This window comes from Pteropus alecto, unplaced genomic scaffold, assembly GCF_000325575.1.
Source record: "Pteropus alecto unplaced genomic scaffold, ASM32557v1 scaffold7, whole genome shotgun sequence".
NCBI classification, from domain to species: Eukaryota; Metazoa; Chordata; class Mammalia; order Chiroptera; family Pteropodidae; genus Pteropus; species Pteropus alecto.
In genome coordinates, this window is record NW_006494614.1 from 30468262 (window position 1) to 30488651 (window position 20390).

The 20390-nt window shown below is 33.5% G+C and overlaps 1 protein-coding gene across 1 annotated transcript in view; it reads left to right on the plus strand.

Annotated features, from left to right (window-relative positions):
* LOC102889885 (dystonin) overlaps positions 1-20390 on the plus strand; it is a 401789-nt gene that overhangs the window by 236214 nt on the left and 145185 nt on the right. Inside the window, exons 13-35 of the mRNA XM_025042814.1 lie at positions 1241-1336; positions 1454-1581; positions 4692-4785; positions 5099-5253; positions 6122-6581; positions 6665-6793; positions 6949-7026; positions 7104-7265; positions 7355-7459; positions 9792-9887; positions 10467-10592; positions 11226-11378; positions 11566-11720; positions 11929-12055; positions 12539-12722; positions 13637-13794; positions 14020-14198; positions 14727-14865; positions 15661-15854; positions 16979-17141; positions 17838-17921; positions 18631-18738; positions 19166-19264. Of these exons, the coding sequence (XP_024898582.1) occupies positions 1241-1336; positions 1454-1581; positions 4692-4785; positions 5099-5253; positions 6122-6581; positions 6665-6793; positions 6949-7026; positions 7104-7265; positions 7355-7459; positions 9792-9887; positions 10467-10592; positions 11226-11378; positions 11566-11720; positions 11929-12055; positions 12539-12722; positions 13637-13794; positions 14020-14198; positions 14727-14865; positions 15661-15854; positions 16979-17141; positions 17838-17921; positions 18631-18738; positions 19166-19264 (3372 nt within the window). The remainder of the gene's footprint in view (positions 1-1240; positions 1337-1453; positions 1582-4691; positions 4786-5098; positions 5254-6121; positions 6582-6664; positions 6794-6948; positions 7027-7103; positions 7266-7354; positions 7460-9791; positions 9888-10466; positions 10593-11225; positions 11379-11565; positions 11721-11928; positions 12056-12538; positions 12723-13636; positions 13795-14019; positions 14199-14726; positions 14866-15660; positions 15855-16978; positions 17142-17837; positions 17922-18630; positions 18739-19165; positions 19265-20390) is intronic.

The following is a 20390-nucleotide window of genomic DNA, read 5'->3' on the forward strand; positions in this document are numbered from 1 at the left end:
CCGCTCTTGATTCACATATCACAAGGAGTTTGTCCTTGACACGAAGTTACTTGACATGTGTTGATACGATGCTTTTTAAGTGTTCTAAAATTGTTTCTATGAAGTCTTTCTATGTGAACGTAAACCTTTCCAGGGCAAGAAAGGACCCCCTTCTGTCACCACAGCTACCACAACATTATTTAGCACATACTGGCATTCTGTGCTTATTTACTGATGGATGATCAAAAAAATATTGTTTTGTGTTCAAAACAGTTTTCAGATTTCAAGTTCGAATTATTTTCAAATGGATTCTTATTGTCCAGACACTTAGTTAAATTTCTACTGGCTTTTGCTTAATGCAAAATCTTAAAGTTTTGGAAGAAGATTGAGTGAAAGTTGAGTGAGACACCAGATTACTTGCTGGTGTCTACGTTAGGATTTAATACAGGAAAGGAAATATATGTAGGGAATAGCCAACAGAACATTCAATTCTGAATCCTTCAGAAATGTATCTCTCTGAAGATTTAAAGGAACTTAAAAAAAAAAACCCAGCATGAATCAGAATGAAATAATTAGTAAACACTTATTAAATGTAGAGATGTTTTATCTACATAATTTTTATGAAGGTCTTTTTTAATAAATATAAATAAATTACATGTAAGAGATTTCAAATTAGTATCTGCAAACTAGATAATAATTTAATTATACGGTTTGAACATCTATAATAATAGCAGCAACCAGCATCTATCTTTGTTTACTAAGAGATCTGTTTAACTTGGCCAGTGGGACATTGAAACCAAATTTTAGCCCTATCTGATAAAAATACTATTTTCAAAGCTAGAGCCATGATATGATAAGAACGGGGTCCCCCCACTACCTTTAATGAGACTTGCATCAGGTTATTTTTCCAAAAGCTAATTTGCCACAGTTGGAAAATATATCTTTTAAAGGATATGTTTTTTTGTTTGTTTGATGAGAGATTTTTAATAAAACTGTAGTAAACACTGCCATGCTTTATTATTATCCATTGTGGCACATGTTGCATCATGGCTAACATCAATAGTTACATCCTCATCAAATCTTATATAACCAGGTCACCAATTAAGCTGGTAATTGGTATAGTCCTTGAGTGTCAGTTTTGTAAAGGAATTCCGCTGAATGCATATGACATAGTAAATAGCTTTCGAAGTAATAACATTATGCTATAATGAAAACAGGTCTTTGAAGTTTGAGTCTTCATTTATTTATTCTTTTATTTTAGGCACTTTATAATCAGTATTTACAGTTTAAAGAAACAGAAATTCCACCAAAGGAGACAGAAAAATCAAAAATTAAACGCCTATATAAATTATTAGAGGTAAGCAGAAATTTCCTTTGTATTGTCAAATATAATCTTTGTTATTTATTTATTTATGTATTTATTTGTCTGTTTGTTTTTACATCTTTGCATTACATTACATTTTTTTTTCTCAAGATTTGGATAGAATTTGGACGCATCAAACTCCTTCAGGGTTATCATCCAAATGATATAGAAAAAGAATGGGGGAAACTCATTATTGCCATGCTTGAGAGGGAAAAGGCACTTCGTCCAGAAGTAGAAAGGTAAGCTGGACTTATTTCTGCCATTGATATCAGGTGGGGAGGGGTGGTCTCTTTGTTTTCATGGAAAGAACTTGAATTTTAGAATTCGTACCAGCATTTACCTTTTCTATTTCCTTGGCTGTGTGACTTTGGATAAGTCACTTAGTCTTTCTGATCCTCCATTTTTTAATCTAGAAACTCTTCTGAGAGATTTGAGAAGTAAATCCGTGTAGGAAGGTTTAAAAGGACCTGATAGGCTGAGTTAGTGTATAACTCAGACGGTGGTTACAGTTTTAAAGCCTATCAAAATTACCCATGAGAATTTCTCAGACTGGCTTTCAAAACACCAAAGCCTGAATCTGGAAGCTCGTAGGTCAATAATTAACATATTTTGTTTTTTATATTTTGGTTATGGCTGTCTTTCCATGGGGCAATGGAAACAAGTGTTCTTACTGCCTCCGTTTAAAGGGCAGTGAGGTGGCTTCTAGAAAACAGTAAATGTCGGTTCAAATTCCCTTTTGGGGAACTTGTACAAATGCATTTATTCCATGAAATCATCATTGATTCTTTATCTTCCTCTCTCTTCCACTACACCTGGTTGCCTGGGAAGGTGCCTCAGGAGACGTTTGTTGGATGGATTTGTCTTCATTATAGTCCTTACCTCACAGCCTTAACCTGTAGTACATGGGAATTGTGATCTCTGTTCCTCATTAGCTCTGAGCTGCATAGGGGCTGGGCCTTACAGCGTAAGGGCTTTCTGGTCAGGCATACCTCTCAGGCCTGTCTCACACTATACCCTCCTTGCTATCTGTAGTGCATTCACATTCTGTCTCTCAGGAGCTCTCATGTGCCAAGGTCCCACCCTCCATATTTGGGATCTTGGCAGCTGTCTGTTCCTTTGGCAGGGAAGTCTGTTTTCTTCTCCACCTCTCTCTTTACTCCTAATCATTCCAGAATTGGGCTCCAGTGTTACCTTCTTGAGAAACATTCCCTGGTCTCCCAGGCTAGTTCAGATGTCTTGGTCATAACTCTTCTATTTACACGTATTGTGCCTTCATAACACTTATCTCGGTTGTAATTTTGTGTTTATTTCTGTAATCGTTTGATTGAGGGTTACCTGTTCCACAGTTATGAGCTCCAAGAATGTGGAGACACTCTTGTTTTTGCCGTCCCTCGTGTTGTCAGTGTTTATAACACAGTGGCCGGCATGCATAGAGGCACTCAGTATACTTATGTTCTCTGTACCCCAAATGTGACGTCAACACTGTCAAAATAGGAAATCATATATATGTTGGTGAAATGAGAGTAAGTCTAACTTGTCGATCCTTTATTAAATTACTGATTACACTCTTGTTAAAGAATATTATATTTACATAACTGGATCATTGCAACCAAAATAAAGTTGAAGTACATGAGATGGACCTTTTATGGGAGAGGCAATTGTGGGTGATTAAAATGAGATATTAAGCTAATCATCTGAAGTAATGGAGAGTATGCCAGAGAAAGGGTATGGAGTAGATTTTTAGACATGAAAATAGTAGCTGGATTTTAATATATGTTAATAAAAGAATGTAGTGTTAAGAGTTCAAGGTCCAAGAATCAGTCAATCCTGGATTAAATTATTAGCTCAGCTTGCAAGCCATGTCATTTTAGACAAGTTTATTAACCTCTTTAAGCCTCAGTTTCCTCATTTGTAAAGAGGAGGTAATAGTATCTACCACATTTGGTGGTTATGAGTATGAGATGAGGTAATATATATAAAATGATTAATTAATTTACTGGCACATAATTGCTTAATAAATGTTAGGTGCAACTGTTATTACTTTGAAATTTTCTGTGTGCTGACTGTGATATGGCACTCTCAAGTTTCTCCTTTCTTGCCTTCTGAAAAGAAAATATCAACCTTCAGATTGGAGAAGCAGCAGTTTGGCTTTGTAGTGTTGGGGGTAGGAAAATATTTAAGAGCTTGTTTGGATAAACGCCTTCAGTTTTCTTGATGTAACAAGTATTTTGTCACTAACTATATATCACAAGCAATAGCTATGTGCATGGGAGTGTGTAAAAGACAAACAAGAAGTTCTTATGTCAGGTAATAGCCTAGAGAACAAACAAGCACAGGTAAATTTGCAAACATTGCATCGATATTCTACTAAGCACATTGGTTTTTAAAAATATAAAGTGACTATATAGGAAGATTGGAAGTAATATTCCTGAGAACCATCCTATTAAGAAGGGTAAATGGATTATTTTCTAATTAATTTAACCTAATAAACTAATGACATGGTAGTTAAAATGGGAATATATGTTATTTCTCATCAAACTCATTTGTTTATACATGCTTATAAGTGCCAGCTTTTAGCCTTGTGTTATTCAGTGCAGACCTGGCCCTTTACAAAAATCAGGCTATAATTGACTATTTGTGTTCTTTTAGCTGATGATTGCTATTGCAGAACAACTTTTACTAATTGTACTTGGGCTTCAGTGAGGCATCTGAGTTGTTTTTTTAAGTGGTTACATTTGGATGACTCTTGGCGAAAATATTTGGGCAGTCTTTTTCAGTGACGCCCTGATCAGCCTGCCTTGTCTATTCTTGTAGAATTTTAATGCAAGCTACAAAAGGTAAACCTCAGCTAGCAAACCCATGGCTTTAGGCAAGATTCTTTTGAATAGTTATCAGCATGTTATTTGCTGTGTGTTGAATATGCATGTTGCAACATATTTAAGGAGCCAGTAAATCTGTAACATTCAGCTGCCACTTTTCACCGTTAGAAGTACAGGTCTTTGCAGACCTTCTACTTTTTAGTCTACTTCTAATGGCCAAGAAAGAACAACTTTTCAGGAATAAAAATGCACAGTAGTAGTTACAGTTACCATAGCAGTGATTCTGTGTTTAGTAACACTACTAGCACTCGAACCAGTCTTGATTCAAACGAAAATTTTCTCTCTGTTAACTGTGGTCCAACACTGATCAACTCCTGCATTAGCTTCGGCAATGAATCCTTTGATGGATACAGGTATTGAATCCTTGGTGCGGGATTTTGTTTTACTTTCGGTGGGCAGCACTTTTCAGTGATTGTGAACTCCACGACTTCCAAGGAAAAGGCTTCGTTTTATTTTGTTCCTTCTTTTAGGCTGGAAATGTTGCAGCAGATTGCCAGCCGAGTCCAGAGGGACAGTGTCATCTGTGAAGACAAACTGATACTTGCCCGAAAGGCTCTCCAGTCCGTAAGTTAATTTTAGGAGCTGTTGGGATTGTGGTAGAGGGCTCTGTGCTTTTGGATGAACTAAAACTTTTGCATAACATTTGGTCAATTCTGGGTATTTTTGTCAACTGAAACTTAAAGTTAGTTGAAGATTATGAGCACTATTTGCTCTGTTGAGGGACAGTGAGCAAAAGCAAAGCATGTTTTTGAAACACAAGGGAAAATAGAGAAAACCTAAGTAGGCTTCTGTTACAATAATTCGAGTTTTACATTTGAGACTAGTTTTGAAACGTGGCTTCACAAAATTAATATTGACTTTTTTTTTTTTAACACAGGATTCTAAAAGATTAGAATCAGGGGTCCAGTTTCAGAATGAAGCAGAAATTGCCGGGTATATACTTGAATGTGAGAACCTTTTACGCCAGCATGTAATTGATGTACAGATTCTTATCGATGGAAAATACTACCAGGCAGATCAGTTGGTACAGAGGTAAGAGTGCTATTTATTCATACTTTGTTCTTTTGTATAACTGTTTTGTGGGCATTCATGATAGGAATGTAGAGTATGGCAATTTTATGAATGTATAAGAAAAATATTTTTCCAGTTTTCTCTTATCCTATTATGAAAATGTTTTATAACAAAATATTGGAAAAAAATATATGTGGATAAAAATATATCTTTGGGAAGTAGGTTTGGGAGTAGAGACGGAACTTTTTGGCTTGTATACTATATATACATACATATATATATATGTACACATACATACATAAATATATGTGTATGTGTGTGTGTGTGTGTATGAAGCAAAAATGGTAAATGATGTCCTGATCCAGTTATTCCACCTTTAAGAAATCTATAGTAATTCTAAAAATAAAATATATAAGTAAATATAGATAAAAAGGCTCTGTTCACATGAGAAATGTTTTATAATAAAAATTTGGAAATACCCTAAATGTCAAATAATAGGAGAATGATCACAATATAGTGTAGTAATTATGTTTCTTATAAATGGTAGTTATAAAGTCTATGTGATAATGAAAGTGCTCATAGTATAAGTCAGTGAAAAAAAAAAAAGGGTGTAAACTTTTCTCAATATGATTACAATGACTTTTTAAAAAATAGACTTTATTTAGTAGTTTAGATTTAGCAGGGAAATTGAGTGGAAAGTACAGAGAGTTCCCATATGCCTCCTTAATCCCCTTCCCTTATTAACATCTCGCATTAGTGTGATACACTTGTTATAATTGATGAGCCAATATTGAAACATTATTGTTAACTAAAATCCATGGTTTACATTAGAGCTCACTCTTTATGAAAAACGTCTGTTATAGTTTATGCCTTTTGATTTTCTTTTCAGAGTTGCAAAACTGCGCGATGAAATTATGGCCTTAAGGAATGAATGTTCCTCAGTGTACAGCAAAGGACGCATGCTGACGACAGAACAGACAAAACTCATGATATCAGGAATTACTCAAAGTTTAAACTCAGGATTTGCACAGACCTTAAACCCAAGTCTGAACTCAGGGCTGACCCAGAGTTTAACGCCTTCTCTGACCCCTTCAAGTGTGACATCAGGCCTGTCATCAGGTCTGACTTCCCGCCTGACTCCATCTCTCACACCAGCTTATACACCTGGTTTCCCAGGACTAGTTCCAAATTTTAGTTCAGAAGTAGAGGCAAATTCGTTGCAAACCCTGAAGTTGATGCAGATCCGAAAGCCCCTTCTAAAGTCATCTTTGCTGGATCAGAATTTAACAGAAGAGGAAATCAACATGAAATTTGTTCAGGATCTTTTGAATTGGGTTGATGAAATGCAGGTAAAAAGTGTTTACTTTATCTGAAAATTTCAGTCTTTATTGCTCTCAGTTTTAGTTTTAAAACTAGTATTTTCTGTTTAAAGGTGCAACTGGACCGCACTGAATGGGGATCAGATTTACCAAGTGTTGAAAGCCATTTAGAAAATCATAAAAATGTTCACCGAGCTATCGAAGAATTTGAACCTAGCCTTAAAGAAGCTAAAATCAGTGAGGTATATCAATTTAAAATTTTATATATATTTCATTTGAATTTCCTGATGTTTTGCTTTTTATCTAAAGACCCTGTGACAAGATAATAGATACACTGAGTATGAGTCAAAATTCTCTAAGATTCCTAACCTTGATGTCTTTTTATACCATATTATAGATCCAAATGACGGCACCTCTTAAATTAACTTACACAGAAAAATTGCACAGATTAGAGAATCAGTATGCAAAACTTTTGGTAAGTTGTTTAAAATGTTGTTTCTCTCATCTCTATTTGGCAAAGACATGATTCTTACAGTGATTTTTCTTATAAAGAATACATCCAGAAATCAGGAACGGCACCTTGATACACTCCATAATTTTGTAACTCGTGCAACTAATGAACTTATTTGGTTGAATGAAAAAGAAGAAGAGGAAGTTGCTTATGACTGGAGTGAAAGAAATACCAACATACCTCGGAAAAAAGATTACCATGCTGTAAGTACAACTTTTGTAATTGAATATGAAAGTTGCATTTCAGATTTAGATCTTTATCTAAGACATTTCTGAATTTTTTCTTAATTTAGGAATTAATGAGAGAACTCGAGCAAAAGGAGGAAAATATTAAATCAGTTCAGGAGATAGCAGAGCAGCTACTTCTGGAAAATCACCCAGCCCGATTAACTATTGAGGTAAATCAGGAAGTAAAATAGTCATGATTGAAAACTGTCATTTGGTTATTTCCCTTCAGATTCTTTCATTGCTGATAAATTGAAAAATGCAAACTATCAAGTTTTTATTACAACTTGGCTCAAAAATAATATTCTTGACAAATCATATGATTTGTCTTCAGTTCTCTTGTTCTAAGTGTGTCACCCACCCATCACTTAAAATAAATGTACCTTTGTCAACCCCTGTGACCGAAGAGATACATTGCAGTAAATATAAAAGACTTTGACTTTACAAGCTTCTATGTGTTATTTTCTCCGTCATGATTGTGTGACATTGCACAAGTGACGTATCCTTTCCAAGCCTCATTCACCTACCTAAAAAGGGGAAAATTGCTTCTAACCCATAGAGTGTGGTGAGAATGAGAACAATAATGTACTCTTACTACCTAGTATAGGTCTTGGTACATAGTATGTACCAAGAAGTGTTAGTCACTATTCTTTCATTTAATAATTTTATCTATGATCTGATTTTGTGAGGTGTATTGAAATTCCATACTGGCAAGGAGTCATGGTATTGAGTGCACGTTTCAAATCCAGAAGTAGAAAATTGATGTGGAGTTTATCAGGTTGTCCATGCAGTGGCAGTGGCAGCATCATATTTAACTTTTAGGCCTGATATATACTAGTTAGGGTTAGTGACTTTCTAAATGTGAAGGTGGCGGGGGGTGGGGTTTAAGTGAGGAGCATCAGATATGGAGAGATGTGGTATATTGGCAAAGGGAAAAAAAGTGAAGCTGTGCTTAAAATGTGATGTGCCTCAAACTGTGACAGTTGAGGGTATGAATCTGATAGTCTTTGTTCACTGAAATCATCATGACACGAAAGATTAGTAAAATTCTAGGTCTCACTAGGAAGTTTTGGGAATGTTACATTTGACCTTTTATATGAAAATAAGGTTTTGCATCCTCATGAAATGCCGTGTAGGAATGTTAAAGATACAGAGGAGTAGGAGGAGCAATAGAGAAAGGAAATTAGAATAAGAAAGAGTCTGAATATATTGTTGTACAATAATAAACTAAAAATAGAATATTCCTTAAAAAGATGAAAGCTGTTAGGATTATATTATATGTTAGGATGATATGACTATAGGTTAAGAATTTTGATGGGAATGGAAAATGTAGATGTGAACCTGATTACTTTTATGTAAAAATGTTAATCTAATTAAAAGTTTCTTGAGGGATAACATTAAGCCTTAGTCATTTTTATGATATCAATGGCCTATTCAGTGTCTTGTGGGTATGTAGATAATAGTATTTCATATTTATATGTAAAATAAACTCATAATCTAACAATGCACGGTATGTCCTTTTATAGCCAATTTACTCAAAGTAGCTTACTTTGAGGGAGCAGATAATAAGATCATGGTGTGTTGCCAGATTTCCAGTGCTGCCCCGTACATTCCATCAGAAAGCCTGCCTGAGCATAGCTCACTAGGAATGAATTTTTTCGAGATGAAGAGTGACAGGGTTACTTATGATAATCATTAAAGTTTCTAGAGCTCCCTCTTCTGGAAGTCGGTGAATTGCACCTTAAATATAAATGTTCCATGTTTCCCTAATGAATATTGTCTTCTACAATATTTTTGCCCTCATGAAAGATGCACTTTAATAAAGTCTTAAATAAAAATTCAAGGAAACAAATATTTTTAATAAAAAGTCCTAGTATTATAATGATTATAATCCCAGAATTACATTGATATGGGATTACATTAACTCTTCTGTACTCTCCCCAAATATTTTCCTGGTAAAAACAAATAAATACCCCGTCTCCCCAAAGAGCTTCTGGCCTGGTTTTAGGAGCCAAAACAAAGAGAAAACTACAGAACCATATATTTTGTGTCAAAGGTGTATTTTATAACCCAGTAATATGAAAATCCAGAGAAAAGAAAGATGAAGGGAAAGTATCATAAAGGAAAGCATATTTTAAGATTCCACAAAGTTAGAGAAAGGGTTGGTGGGAAAAGGTTAGCTTGTATCCATTTCGAATGTTAAATATTTTTTTATGTCAAAATAGCCAGAGTTAGCATTTCCCATAAATTTTAAGAAAAAAATCAAAAATTTAAAATTTAAAATAAATGAACTGAACTAATTTAAAAATTTATATTTAAACTTTTAGGACAGGCTTTGGGCAAATGATAACTCTTAGATTAGAGGGACATTTCACTACCCTGAATAATCTCATTTCAATAATCTCACCATCTATTTAAATAGAGTCTTTTATCCTTTAAAAGCACTGTTGTAGATGTGTGTCATTACTCTCCAGGCAGTGACAATAGCTGTGTTTTATCTTTAAGGCCTACCGAGCGGCAATGCAGACACAGTGGAGCTGGATCTTACAGCTCTGCCAGTGTGTGGAACAGCACATAAAGGAGAACACTGCATATTTTGAGGTATGTGAACGGATTCACAACTTCAACAGATGGCATTGTGATTTTGTCTGATTTACAAAAATGTCCTTGTAATTTATTGTTGCAATACATGTATGTAACATGTAGGGGAAATAAACTGAAATATTTTGTTTGTAGGATATAAGGGGTGTATGTCCTATAGGATACATTGAAACATTCTGTTAAGGAGGAAATCTTTTAAAAGAACCCTTAAAGTGTCAGAAAATCTTTATTTTACAAATGTGTCTCTTATAAAGGAAATATTTTCATTACAGAGAGTCATTACAGAGAGCTCTTTTTTTCCCCCTGTTCTTCAGAAGTTTTAAGTTATTCTTCAGATTTCACCCCTGAAGAATTGTTTGGAATGTAATAAACTTTGGACACTTAGTATTCATTCACAGTTATCCAAATTCAAGAGCTCTTGTTTGGTTAAAAGAGGGAGATGGCTATAAAGTTTTATTTTGATTTTATTCTGTTTTCACTTATGAGGAGTACACACAGGGCCCTGGTAATTGAGCTTCATAACTTTGTGCTTTACTGGCATTTAATATACTTTAATTACCAGTTTTTGTCTTCCCCTAGTTTTTCAATGATGCCAAAGAAGCTACTGATTACTTAAGGAATCTGAAAGATGCCATTCAGCGGAAGTACAGCTGTGATAGATCAAGCAGCATTCACAAGCTGGAAGACCTTGTGCAGGAATCAATGGTACTTGTAGGAAAACCTATGAATTTCATTAGTAATGTAAAGTGGGGACTAGATTAGTTTTTATTAAATTTTTATAGGTGCAGAACTTTATATTTTATTGATACTCTTGATCATTCTACCTCATTCAATCAAGCATTAAACATTCAGTTTTACTATTTTATGGTAACAAATACAAAAAAAAGTATTTTTTATGTGATAGCCTTGATATTTTAAAATATTTTAACAATATTCTATCTGTGCATGTGTGCATGTGTGTGTGGTCATTCATTCACAAATACTTGTTAAGTACTGTCTATATCCTAGGCACAGTTTTAGGTGCTAGAGTTAGAACAGTGAACAAAACAGACAAGCATCTCCACTTGTGGTGCTTATGTGCTAGAGAGGGGAGTAGACATAAACATGATAAATAAGTAGCATATATGTGTATGTTAGATAGTGGTAAAGGCTAAAGAGGAAAAAACAATAAAAGAAAAACAATGGAAGAGAGATTCAAGGCAGGATGGGGAGGGTTTGGAAGTTTAGACAGTGTGGTCCAGAAATACTTTTTTGATGAAGTTTTGTTTATGTAAAGCCCTAAAACAACAGAGAATACAAATCTTTTACCATTTAAAACCCATCTTATTTATTACTTAGGAAGAGAAAGAAGAACTTTTGCAGTATAAAAGCACAGTGGCAAGCCTGATGGGGAGAGCAAAAACAATAATTCAGTTGAAGCCAAGGAATCCTGACTGTGTACTCAAAACTTCTATTCCGATCAAAGCTATCTGTGACTACAGACAAATTGAGGTACTTGTAACTCCCAGAAACAGACCATATTCTGGCATTATTTATATATTTTTTAAATGAGGTCATATTACTTACTAGTAAAGTTTTCCACCTCAAAAAAACAAAAAAAAATCCTAAGGTTGGGTATGTAAAAACAATTAGTCAACAGTGACTTCATTTGATTATTCTGTTCTTCATTTAAAACCAGATAACCATTTACAAAGACGACGAATGTGTTTTGGCAAACAATTCTCATCGTGCTAAATGGAAGGTCATTAGCCCTACTGGAAATGAGGCAATGGTCCCCTCTGTGTGCTTTACTGTTCCTCCACCAAACAAAGAAGCAGTTGACTTTGCAAACAGGTTTGTACACAACAGCTGAAAAACAGAGAGCTGGTTTTGGAAGCCCTCTGAAGGTTAAAGAAATAATCAATACTTTGTCAAGGCCCACAAGATCAGAAGGATTTTGAGCTAGTAAACATGGGGTATTTCACGAACAAAAAGAAAAATTGTAACATGTTTTCAGAGGGAGTGAAAAGGCTTAATCTGTGTTTTCTTACACATATTTCAGAATTGAGCAACAGTATCAGAATGTCCTAACTCTTTGGCATGAGACTCACATAAACATGAAGAGTGTAGTATCCTGGCATTATCTCATCAATGAAATTGATAGAATTCGAGCAAGCAATGTGGCTTCAGTAAGTATAAATCTATACATCAACCTAATCTCTCCAAAAATGTGGGGCATCTTGTCACGAGGGGTGGAGTTTCTCTTTGCTATAGAATAGGATAGAGCCCAAAAGATCCATGCTAATAGGCACTTCTTCAGTGACTATTATTTACATACCTGATATATACCAGGCACTTTCTAAGAATTGGGGAATCTGGAGATCACATATTCATTTCTTACATTTTGATAGAGAGATAAAATATAGTGTTTAGACTTCTATAGATGGGTACAGTTTAATTTCACTTATTAAATTTTATAGTCTTGTTTTTCCTCGTTTTTTAAAACCTTAAACTGTTAATGAAGAAGAATTTAATTCCAAATGGTTCTTCTATTAATGACTGTTAATGTGAAATGGCATATACCCTGAGACTCTAGCTTTAGACCTGTCCCATTTACATTTAACTCTTAGTGTGATAATCACTTAATTATGTGGATCATTTGTTTTCTTTAGATAAAGACAATGTTACCTGGTGAACATCAGCAAGTTCTGAGTAATCTACAGTCTCGTTTTGAAGATTTTCTGGAAGATAGCCAGGAATCCCAAATATTTTCAGGCTCAGATATAACACAACTGGAAAAGGAGGTTAATGTGTGTAAGCAGTATTATCAAGAACTTCTTAAATCTGCAGAAAGAGGTAAAGCATGGGAACCTTTGTCTCCCTACCCTATAATTGTTTAGTCCAGGCTACTTTCTGCTCTTAATGGGAATTTCAGCCTTAGGTATGTTATGTCATTCACCCTGTTATAGGTAGACAGAATTGCTGGAATGTTGAAGACATTTTAAGGTAGGAAGATGCAAGAAGGGATTCATTTATTTCTAAATGATAAATTTATAAAAAGATGCCAGCCAAATAGTATGACAAATGATGAATTCTTAATGCATCTACTTGTCAACATTTTCACTATTTTGCAATAATGTTCAGAATCTTTTCTTTTCAGAAAAGATTCCATTATTTTTTCATTTACCAAACATGAATTTTTTTTAAAAAGACCTTATTTTTCAGAGAAGTTTTAGAGTCACAGCAAAACTGAGAAGAAGGTACAGAGATTTGCCCTTTATATAAGGGTTAAAGGAAAAGATTTTGTCTAGTTAACTTTCATTAAATATAAATTTTATTTCAAACTTTTTAGATATTACTTAGACAAAAACTATATTAGCAATATTCTGTTTAAAATTTTTTTAAACATTAACATTTTTAATCTACCTTTCATTTTTAAGGATTTTAATTTATATTTTATAATTGATCTGCAGCTAATATAATTTATTTTTGTGAACATAAAAGATCAATATATTACTTTCCTGGACATAATAAATTAGAAATTGATATTTCAAATAGCATTAGGGAAATTTTATTAACCTTTTGTAAATTGTAAGGTCACTATTTTAAGGTTTATAACCTTAGGGTTGGTTTGTGATGATGATAACTAGTATTGTTAGTCTGACTTGCAATGTCCTAGTAGTGGTAAAACTGCAATATTAAAACAAGAACAAGAGCATCCAAAAGATGGACAACAAGGTGTTTTCTAAACATTATATTTACTTTCACAGAGGAGCAGGAGGAATCAGTTTATAATCTCTACATCTCTGAAGTTAGAAACATTAGACTCCGATTAGAGAGCTGTGAAGATCGGTTGATTAGACAGATCCGAACTCCACTGGAAAGAGACGATTTGCATGAAAGTGTGTTCAGAATCACAGAGCAGGAGGTGAGATTTATAAATATGATGGGGCAAAAATTAACTTAGGATAAATTACTGCCTTAATGACTATCAACTCCTGTGACTTCTTATATGCTCAACTTTGCCCAGTGGCCACTTTGTGAGGTCTGGTCAGTGATCATAATGGTAAAATGCATGTTTTAAAACTGTTTTAAGAAAGATGCCCCATCCAAAGTAAAAACCTAATACCTATGTTTGTTCTCTGTTTTGTAGAAACTAAAGAAAGAGCTGGAGCGTCTTAAAGATGACTTGGGAACAATCACAAATAAATGCGAAGAATTTTTTAGTCAAGCAGCAACCTCTCCATCAGTTCCGACTTTGCGATCTGAGCTCAGCATGGTCATTCAGAACATGAACCAAGTCTATTCTATGTCTTCCACTTACATAGATAAGTATGTAACCACTGTCTTAGTATGAATTTGCTTCATACAACTGCCATATTTTTTATATATGCTGTTAATTTAAAATACTCATTTTTATGAATATAAGTTTTCACTTTTATTTTTTTCTTAATAACAAATATGTTAAAACATTTCCATGGATATATGATGCATCTTCATGTTAAAAGGGAATGTGCCTCAGAGATTAGAGCATAATGAATAATCATCCCATATTTGCCTATAGTTTTGGTAGCTCTGCTGTAAGGTTTTTCTTTTAAGCCTGGTGTAAACAAGATTTGAAAGAAGACCCTCTTATCTTGGAATATCTTGCTAAAATATCACTTGTGGGTCAGGGAATGGGTTGGAGTACATGCTATCTATTAAAATGAGAGTCAGCTGAATATTAATGTTATAGTAAATGTGTCAGTGTTCCACGACAAAGAACATGCTACGTCATGCCCCGTAATGGTGCTTCAGGACTGCATTATGGGAAAATAAACGTTTACCAATAGAAGGCTATTGTTTAATTCTCTTTATTAGGTTGAAAACTGTTAATTTGGTGTTAAAAAACACTCAAGCTGCAGAAGCCCTTGTAAAATTCTATGAAACTAAACTGTGTGAAGAAGAAGCAGTTATAGCAGACAAGAATAATATTGAGAATCTAATAAGTACTTTAAAGGTATGAGTTTCGCTTTTGGCTACTTTTCAAGATCATACTCTAAAAGTATTTCTCTAGCATTTAGATCTTCAAACATCAACGATTAAATATCTTAATTTTATTATGTTTATATTCATTCCATTTCCTATCTCTGTCATACCATAGCTTACTGCAAATAAGTATGTTCAGGCATTTTCAGTTTGAGGCGAGTACTTCTTTAGTTTGAATCTTCTTAACAGTAGCTTTTTATAATCAATTCATGTTGGCAGCCAGAAGAGTTGAAGTTAAAACTTATGTTATTTCTAATATATTCTTTTGCTGAAAGAGACAGTTATTTTAAAAAATCAAGGAGGTAAGTAGAGGAATTAATCTAAGAAAGGAAAAAGAACTGGTAGTTGTACTCATCTGTATCTGTCTTTCTATATATAAAGCACTGAAAGCACTGAGTAAAACTATTGCAAAACAATCATGAAAAGTTATCTCCATAATCTTTAATGCATATATTCATTTTTAAACAATAAATTAGTAGATATTTAAAAATAAGCAATGAGAAAAACTTACTTATGGAATATATTTTGTTTTATTGATATGCAAATTCTATTAGGCTGAACTTTATAAAATTGTCAAGTTTTTTTTAGATCAAAGTACAGTCAAATATTGTTAGTTTCATAAGGTTCAGTCTAATGTCTTATTTTTGGATATGAAAGATATTCTTTCCTTTATTGGATTTTATCAGTCATTTGTGACTAAATTGTAAAATTAGGTAAATAATGTGTTTTCCCATTTTTATAACTTTCACCAATTAATGTATTTCAGCAATGGAGATCTGAAGTAGATGAAAAGAGAGAGGTATTCCATGCATTGGAGGATGAGTTGCAGAAAGCTAAAGCCATCAGTGATGAAATGTTTAAAACATATAAAGAACGGGATCTTGATTTTGACTGGCACAAAGAAAAAGCAGATCAGTTAGTTGAAAGGTGGCAAAATGTTCATGTTCAGATTGACAACAGGTTAGTATCCTTTTTTGGTTCAGTTTTAGCACAGATTTAATGTCCATCTTTGTGTTCTAGGTAAAATCTAAACTTAGGCATTTAAAAAAAACATTCATATATATAATTCATTTCCACATAATTAATTGTGCTAATTGTGCTATAGCTCTGCCTAATTCTGTTTCTTTCTTATATGGTGGATTTATGTAAGATATTTAGCTTCAAAATAAATATTTTCAACTCTTTGTTATTAATACTATTGATACACTCTGGCACTGGTATAGTTAATCTACTTGCTTTTTTTCTGAAGAGAAAAACAATATAGTTTTCTACTTATTATCAACTTAAAATATTCAAACATAATATTCAAATTGTTGAAAATTATTACCAACTTAGAAGACTTAGTAAGAACGTGGATCATGCATTTGATAGGCTGTATGTAGCCATCTATACTAGACCTAAGAGGTGTAAAGAAAGCATAATGATCTGATGTTCATTTTTATTGAAGATACAGGAACTTTGAAATCATTCACCCAGTGAGTGAAATAAAAAAGTAAGAGGAAATGGGATGTTTTTAGGGCTCAGCTTTAAAAAAAATGAAGTAGTATCGTTTCTCATTCATTTTCATGTCTATACTAATGCAAATAAATATATCTCACCTCAAACATAGATCTCATCTCTATAAAACATGTGATATAGGTTTAATTTACTGATTTTAAAATCATAGAAACTGAAGTGTTTAATCACAACTCTTTGAGTCCATGTTTCATTGAATTACCTTGTCATTTCAAAAGCGAATCGCTATTTGATGCAAGCTTTGAGTATTCAAGACATGCTGATTAATAATTATTATGGTTAAGTTTCCAATTTTCCTGTTTTTTAGCTTTAGTCTCTCGGACTTGTCCCTGGGATAATCAGTTACACAACCCCAGGAGCAAAATATTTAGATTCAGCCTAAGCCAGTGTGGAATTCCCTTGGATATGTACCTCAGGGTACTATAGCTTTGATTTTTTTACACATACCTTTATTGTTGTGCTTAATTCATTGTAGTACGGTTATTTTGTCTCTTCCTTCTTCACTGCACCTTTCACCTTCCTAATGGATACTATTGGAAACTGTGACTATTCTGTTATGATTTTCTTAGGTTACGGGACTTAGAAGGCATTGGCAAATCCCTGAAGTACTATAGAGATACCTATCATGCTTTAGATGATTGGATCCAACAAGTTGAAATTACTCAGAGAAAGATTCAAGAAAATCAGCCCGAAAATAGTAAAACCCTAGCCACACAGTTGAATCAACAGAAGGTATGTAAACATAATTCCTTGTACTAAGGTCATGTCTGCATTTGGTCAGTAATGACCCTTATCTTTCTCCTTCAAAGAAAAAGCCAGCAGCTATTTGGAAGGAGGTAGGGAGTAAATCATAAATATTAAAATCCTGCAATCCAAATGTACATCACTTACTTTGATTTCTTGGAAGTCAGTTTTGAAAGCATAAGGAATAGAATGTTGGGGCAGATTTCAAATGCCTAGTGATAATTTAATCATAGTTATGGAAATTTCTTTGGTGCTCTGCTTGTCACAGTAGTTTTGGGGATCCTAAATAAATAAAAATGGTTCGTGGTAGAAAATTGAACAGCCACATTTGACAAAAAGTTCAGTGCTTTGAGATTTTTGTTCTGTCTTGGTGGCCAGTAATTTCCAGCTCTGTTTTGATCAGGAATGGGTGGGGGCCAAGGGCTTTGAGTCTATTTTTGCATAATTCCTATAGAGTTTAGTAATTTCTGCTTTGAAAGCCCCATATGAGTGGGCCACTTATATAGCTTAATCTGTAAGTTTGTGATTTATCCATAAGGCAAATTACATACTACGTGCTAAGGGCTAAGGAGCTGTACTATTAAATCATGTGGATATTTCTTAGTTTCTGAGCATCTTAACTAGTTGAATAGCATAGATTAGAGTTCTTTGTCATTTTTTCTTCTCAATTGTGTGTATTTATAGATGCTGGTGTCCGAAATAGAAATGAAACAGGGCAAAATGGATGAGTGTCAAAAACACGCAGAACAGTACTCAGCTATAGTAAAGGTAAGAAGATTCAGTTACTTGCATTAGATTTAATATTCAAGTATGTGATTCTCCATTGTACCTTTTTAAAACTTTGGAAAGTCATTTCACTCTGTGTTAAAAAATGGAAACAGAATCTTCATTTGAAACTTTTTACACTTATCTATAATTTTTTGTGATATCTGAGTCACATGAGAACCCCGGGTTCGTTCATTTTCTTCATGTCGCACAGCATGTGCACACATACCCCTCCCCATACACATAAGAGATACAGAACTCTGAAATTCATTTCTTAAATCACTTTGTCTTCTTCCCTCCCTCCCTGCATTAAACAATGCTAGAGTATTTTGTGGAATAACTTCTTAACTTTCCGAGAACTCCTGATTTTTGAAGTCATTAACAATATCTCAGCTTTAGCCATCTGGATCTACAGTTCCATTGCCTAGCTAGAGGAAAGGGAGACTGAATGTCAGTAGCATATTGTACTAATTGTTTCCATGAGTTTCTAAAGAGACTTAGGAACTTTACTGAGCACCCCAAATGTTTCTGATTTTATTACCCCCTTGGAAACATCCCAGGATTGGATAGATTCCTAAAAATGTTGTTTTGCAATATTTTCTTTAAAGTTATTCAGTGAAACTAAGTTCCATTTCTCTGTGTAGAATCCCTATGGAATGAAGCGTTAGTACTTTGCTTTAATTAGTTTAATTTTGTTGATTCCTTTATCCAGGACTACGAATTACAAACAATGACCTACCGAGCCATGGTAGATTCACAGCAAAAATCTCCAGTGAAACGAAGAAGAATGCAGAGCTCTGCAGATCTCATTATTCAAGAGGTAAGAAAAGTGTAATAGAGAAAGGAGAGGGTTTAAAAGAGAGAAACAATACTTTAAAAATTTATTTGTATAGTAAAATATACATAATGGAAAGTTTCCCATTTTAACCATATTTAAGTGTACAATTCAGTGGCATTTAGAACATTTACAATGTTGTGACCACTGTTTGTTTCCAGAACTTTTTCATCATCCCCAAAAGAAACTCTCTACCTGTAATGTTACATTTTATTAAGGGTTTTTTAAAATAAAAAACCATAGAAAAATCTTTATAATTAATTATTAATTGCAGAGAATAATAAATGTACTTCCTGATTAAATTTAGAAGAGAATTAAGCCTACTTAATATTGTAATCATTATTTAACATTTACCCAGCTCGTTTAAGGCAACTGGAGGTTATGTTTTTTATTATTTTTCCCTTACTTGCAGTTCATGGACCTACGGACTCGGTATACTGCTCTGGTCACCCTCATGACACAATATGTTAAATTTGCTGGCGATTCGTTGAAGAGGCTGGAAGAGGAAGAGGTAATCAATAATTATGAACAGCTAAGTAAAAAGAAGTATGTAGCTGTCTGGGAAGACAAAAAAGTTTTCATGATAAATTTACATGGTCGATAGCTGGTATGTAAGTACTAATTTAATTATAAAATTATGGTGAAAAAGTAAAGGCCTAGGAATTTTCGACTTGTTTTAAAGATTTTCTTAAATAGAGAAACATTTTTTTCTTTTTACTCGAGGACTCTAATATGATAGTGTTGATGCCTTTATAAATGGTTGTATTTAAATTATGAAACCTGACACTTTGGCAGAAGTTTTTTCAGTTTCTCAGTTGAAAAGTGTACTTCTTTGAAGTACAGTGACTACTGTTATGATGTCTGTAGATATACTACATAAACACATTTCTTTTATACATTTTAAATTAATTGATATCTTCAAGGATTTAAAACATAAAAGCCATTAATTTAAGAGGTATTTGTACAAAATGATAGTGCTTTTTAAGAATTATGGAGTTTTTTTGTTTGTTTTCATTTTTTTGCCAAAAGGATATGGTATATAGTAAAAAGACTATTTAAGTACCATTCTCATTTGGAGAACTTCTGTGGCTTGGATTCTGCATTTAAAAATATATTCTGAAATAGAAAGAGTAAGGACTTATTTATGAAAATATATTGTCATAAAATGCTATTGTATATCATTTTGAAGGGATTATGCTGTGTTCTATTATCTTGATATACTTTCTATTCCTAACCTCAGAACAGACAAAAATAGTAGATTGAATGATAAAATTAGTAAATCGTGGAGCATTAGCCATTTTAAATTATACTGTTGTTAAAATTCTGAAGATGGTTATACTTAGTATAACTATTCATATAATGAAAGAACCAAAACAGTAGTAAATGTCTAATAGATGTTACCTTCAGTTTCTAAAAATGTGACTGCTTTTGTAAACTATTTTAGTCTGTTCAGTGTTAACAGTTTTCTGCAACTAAATCACTAACATAGCTAATTGCAAGTCTTTATAACTAGCTTCCTTTGTGCTTAGAAAGGAGAAGCAGAATATTTTTTACCATCCTAATAATAGGCGTACACCTCTCATCCGTGAAAGAACATCCATAATTTAAAAAATATTTTTACTTTTTAAGAGATACAA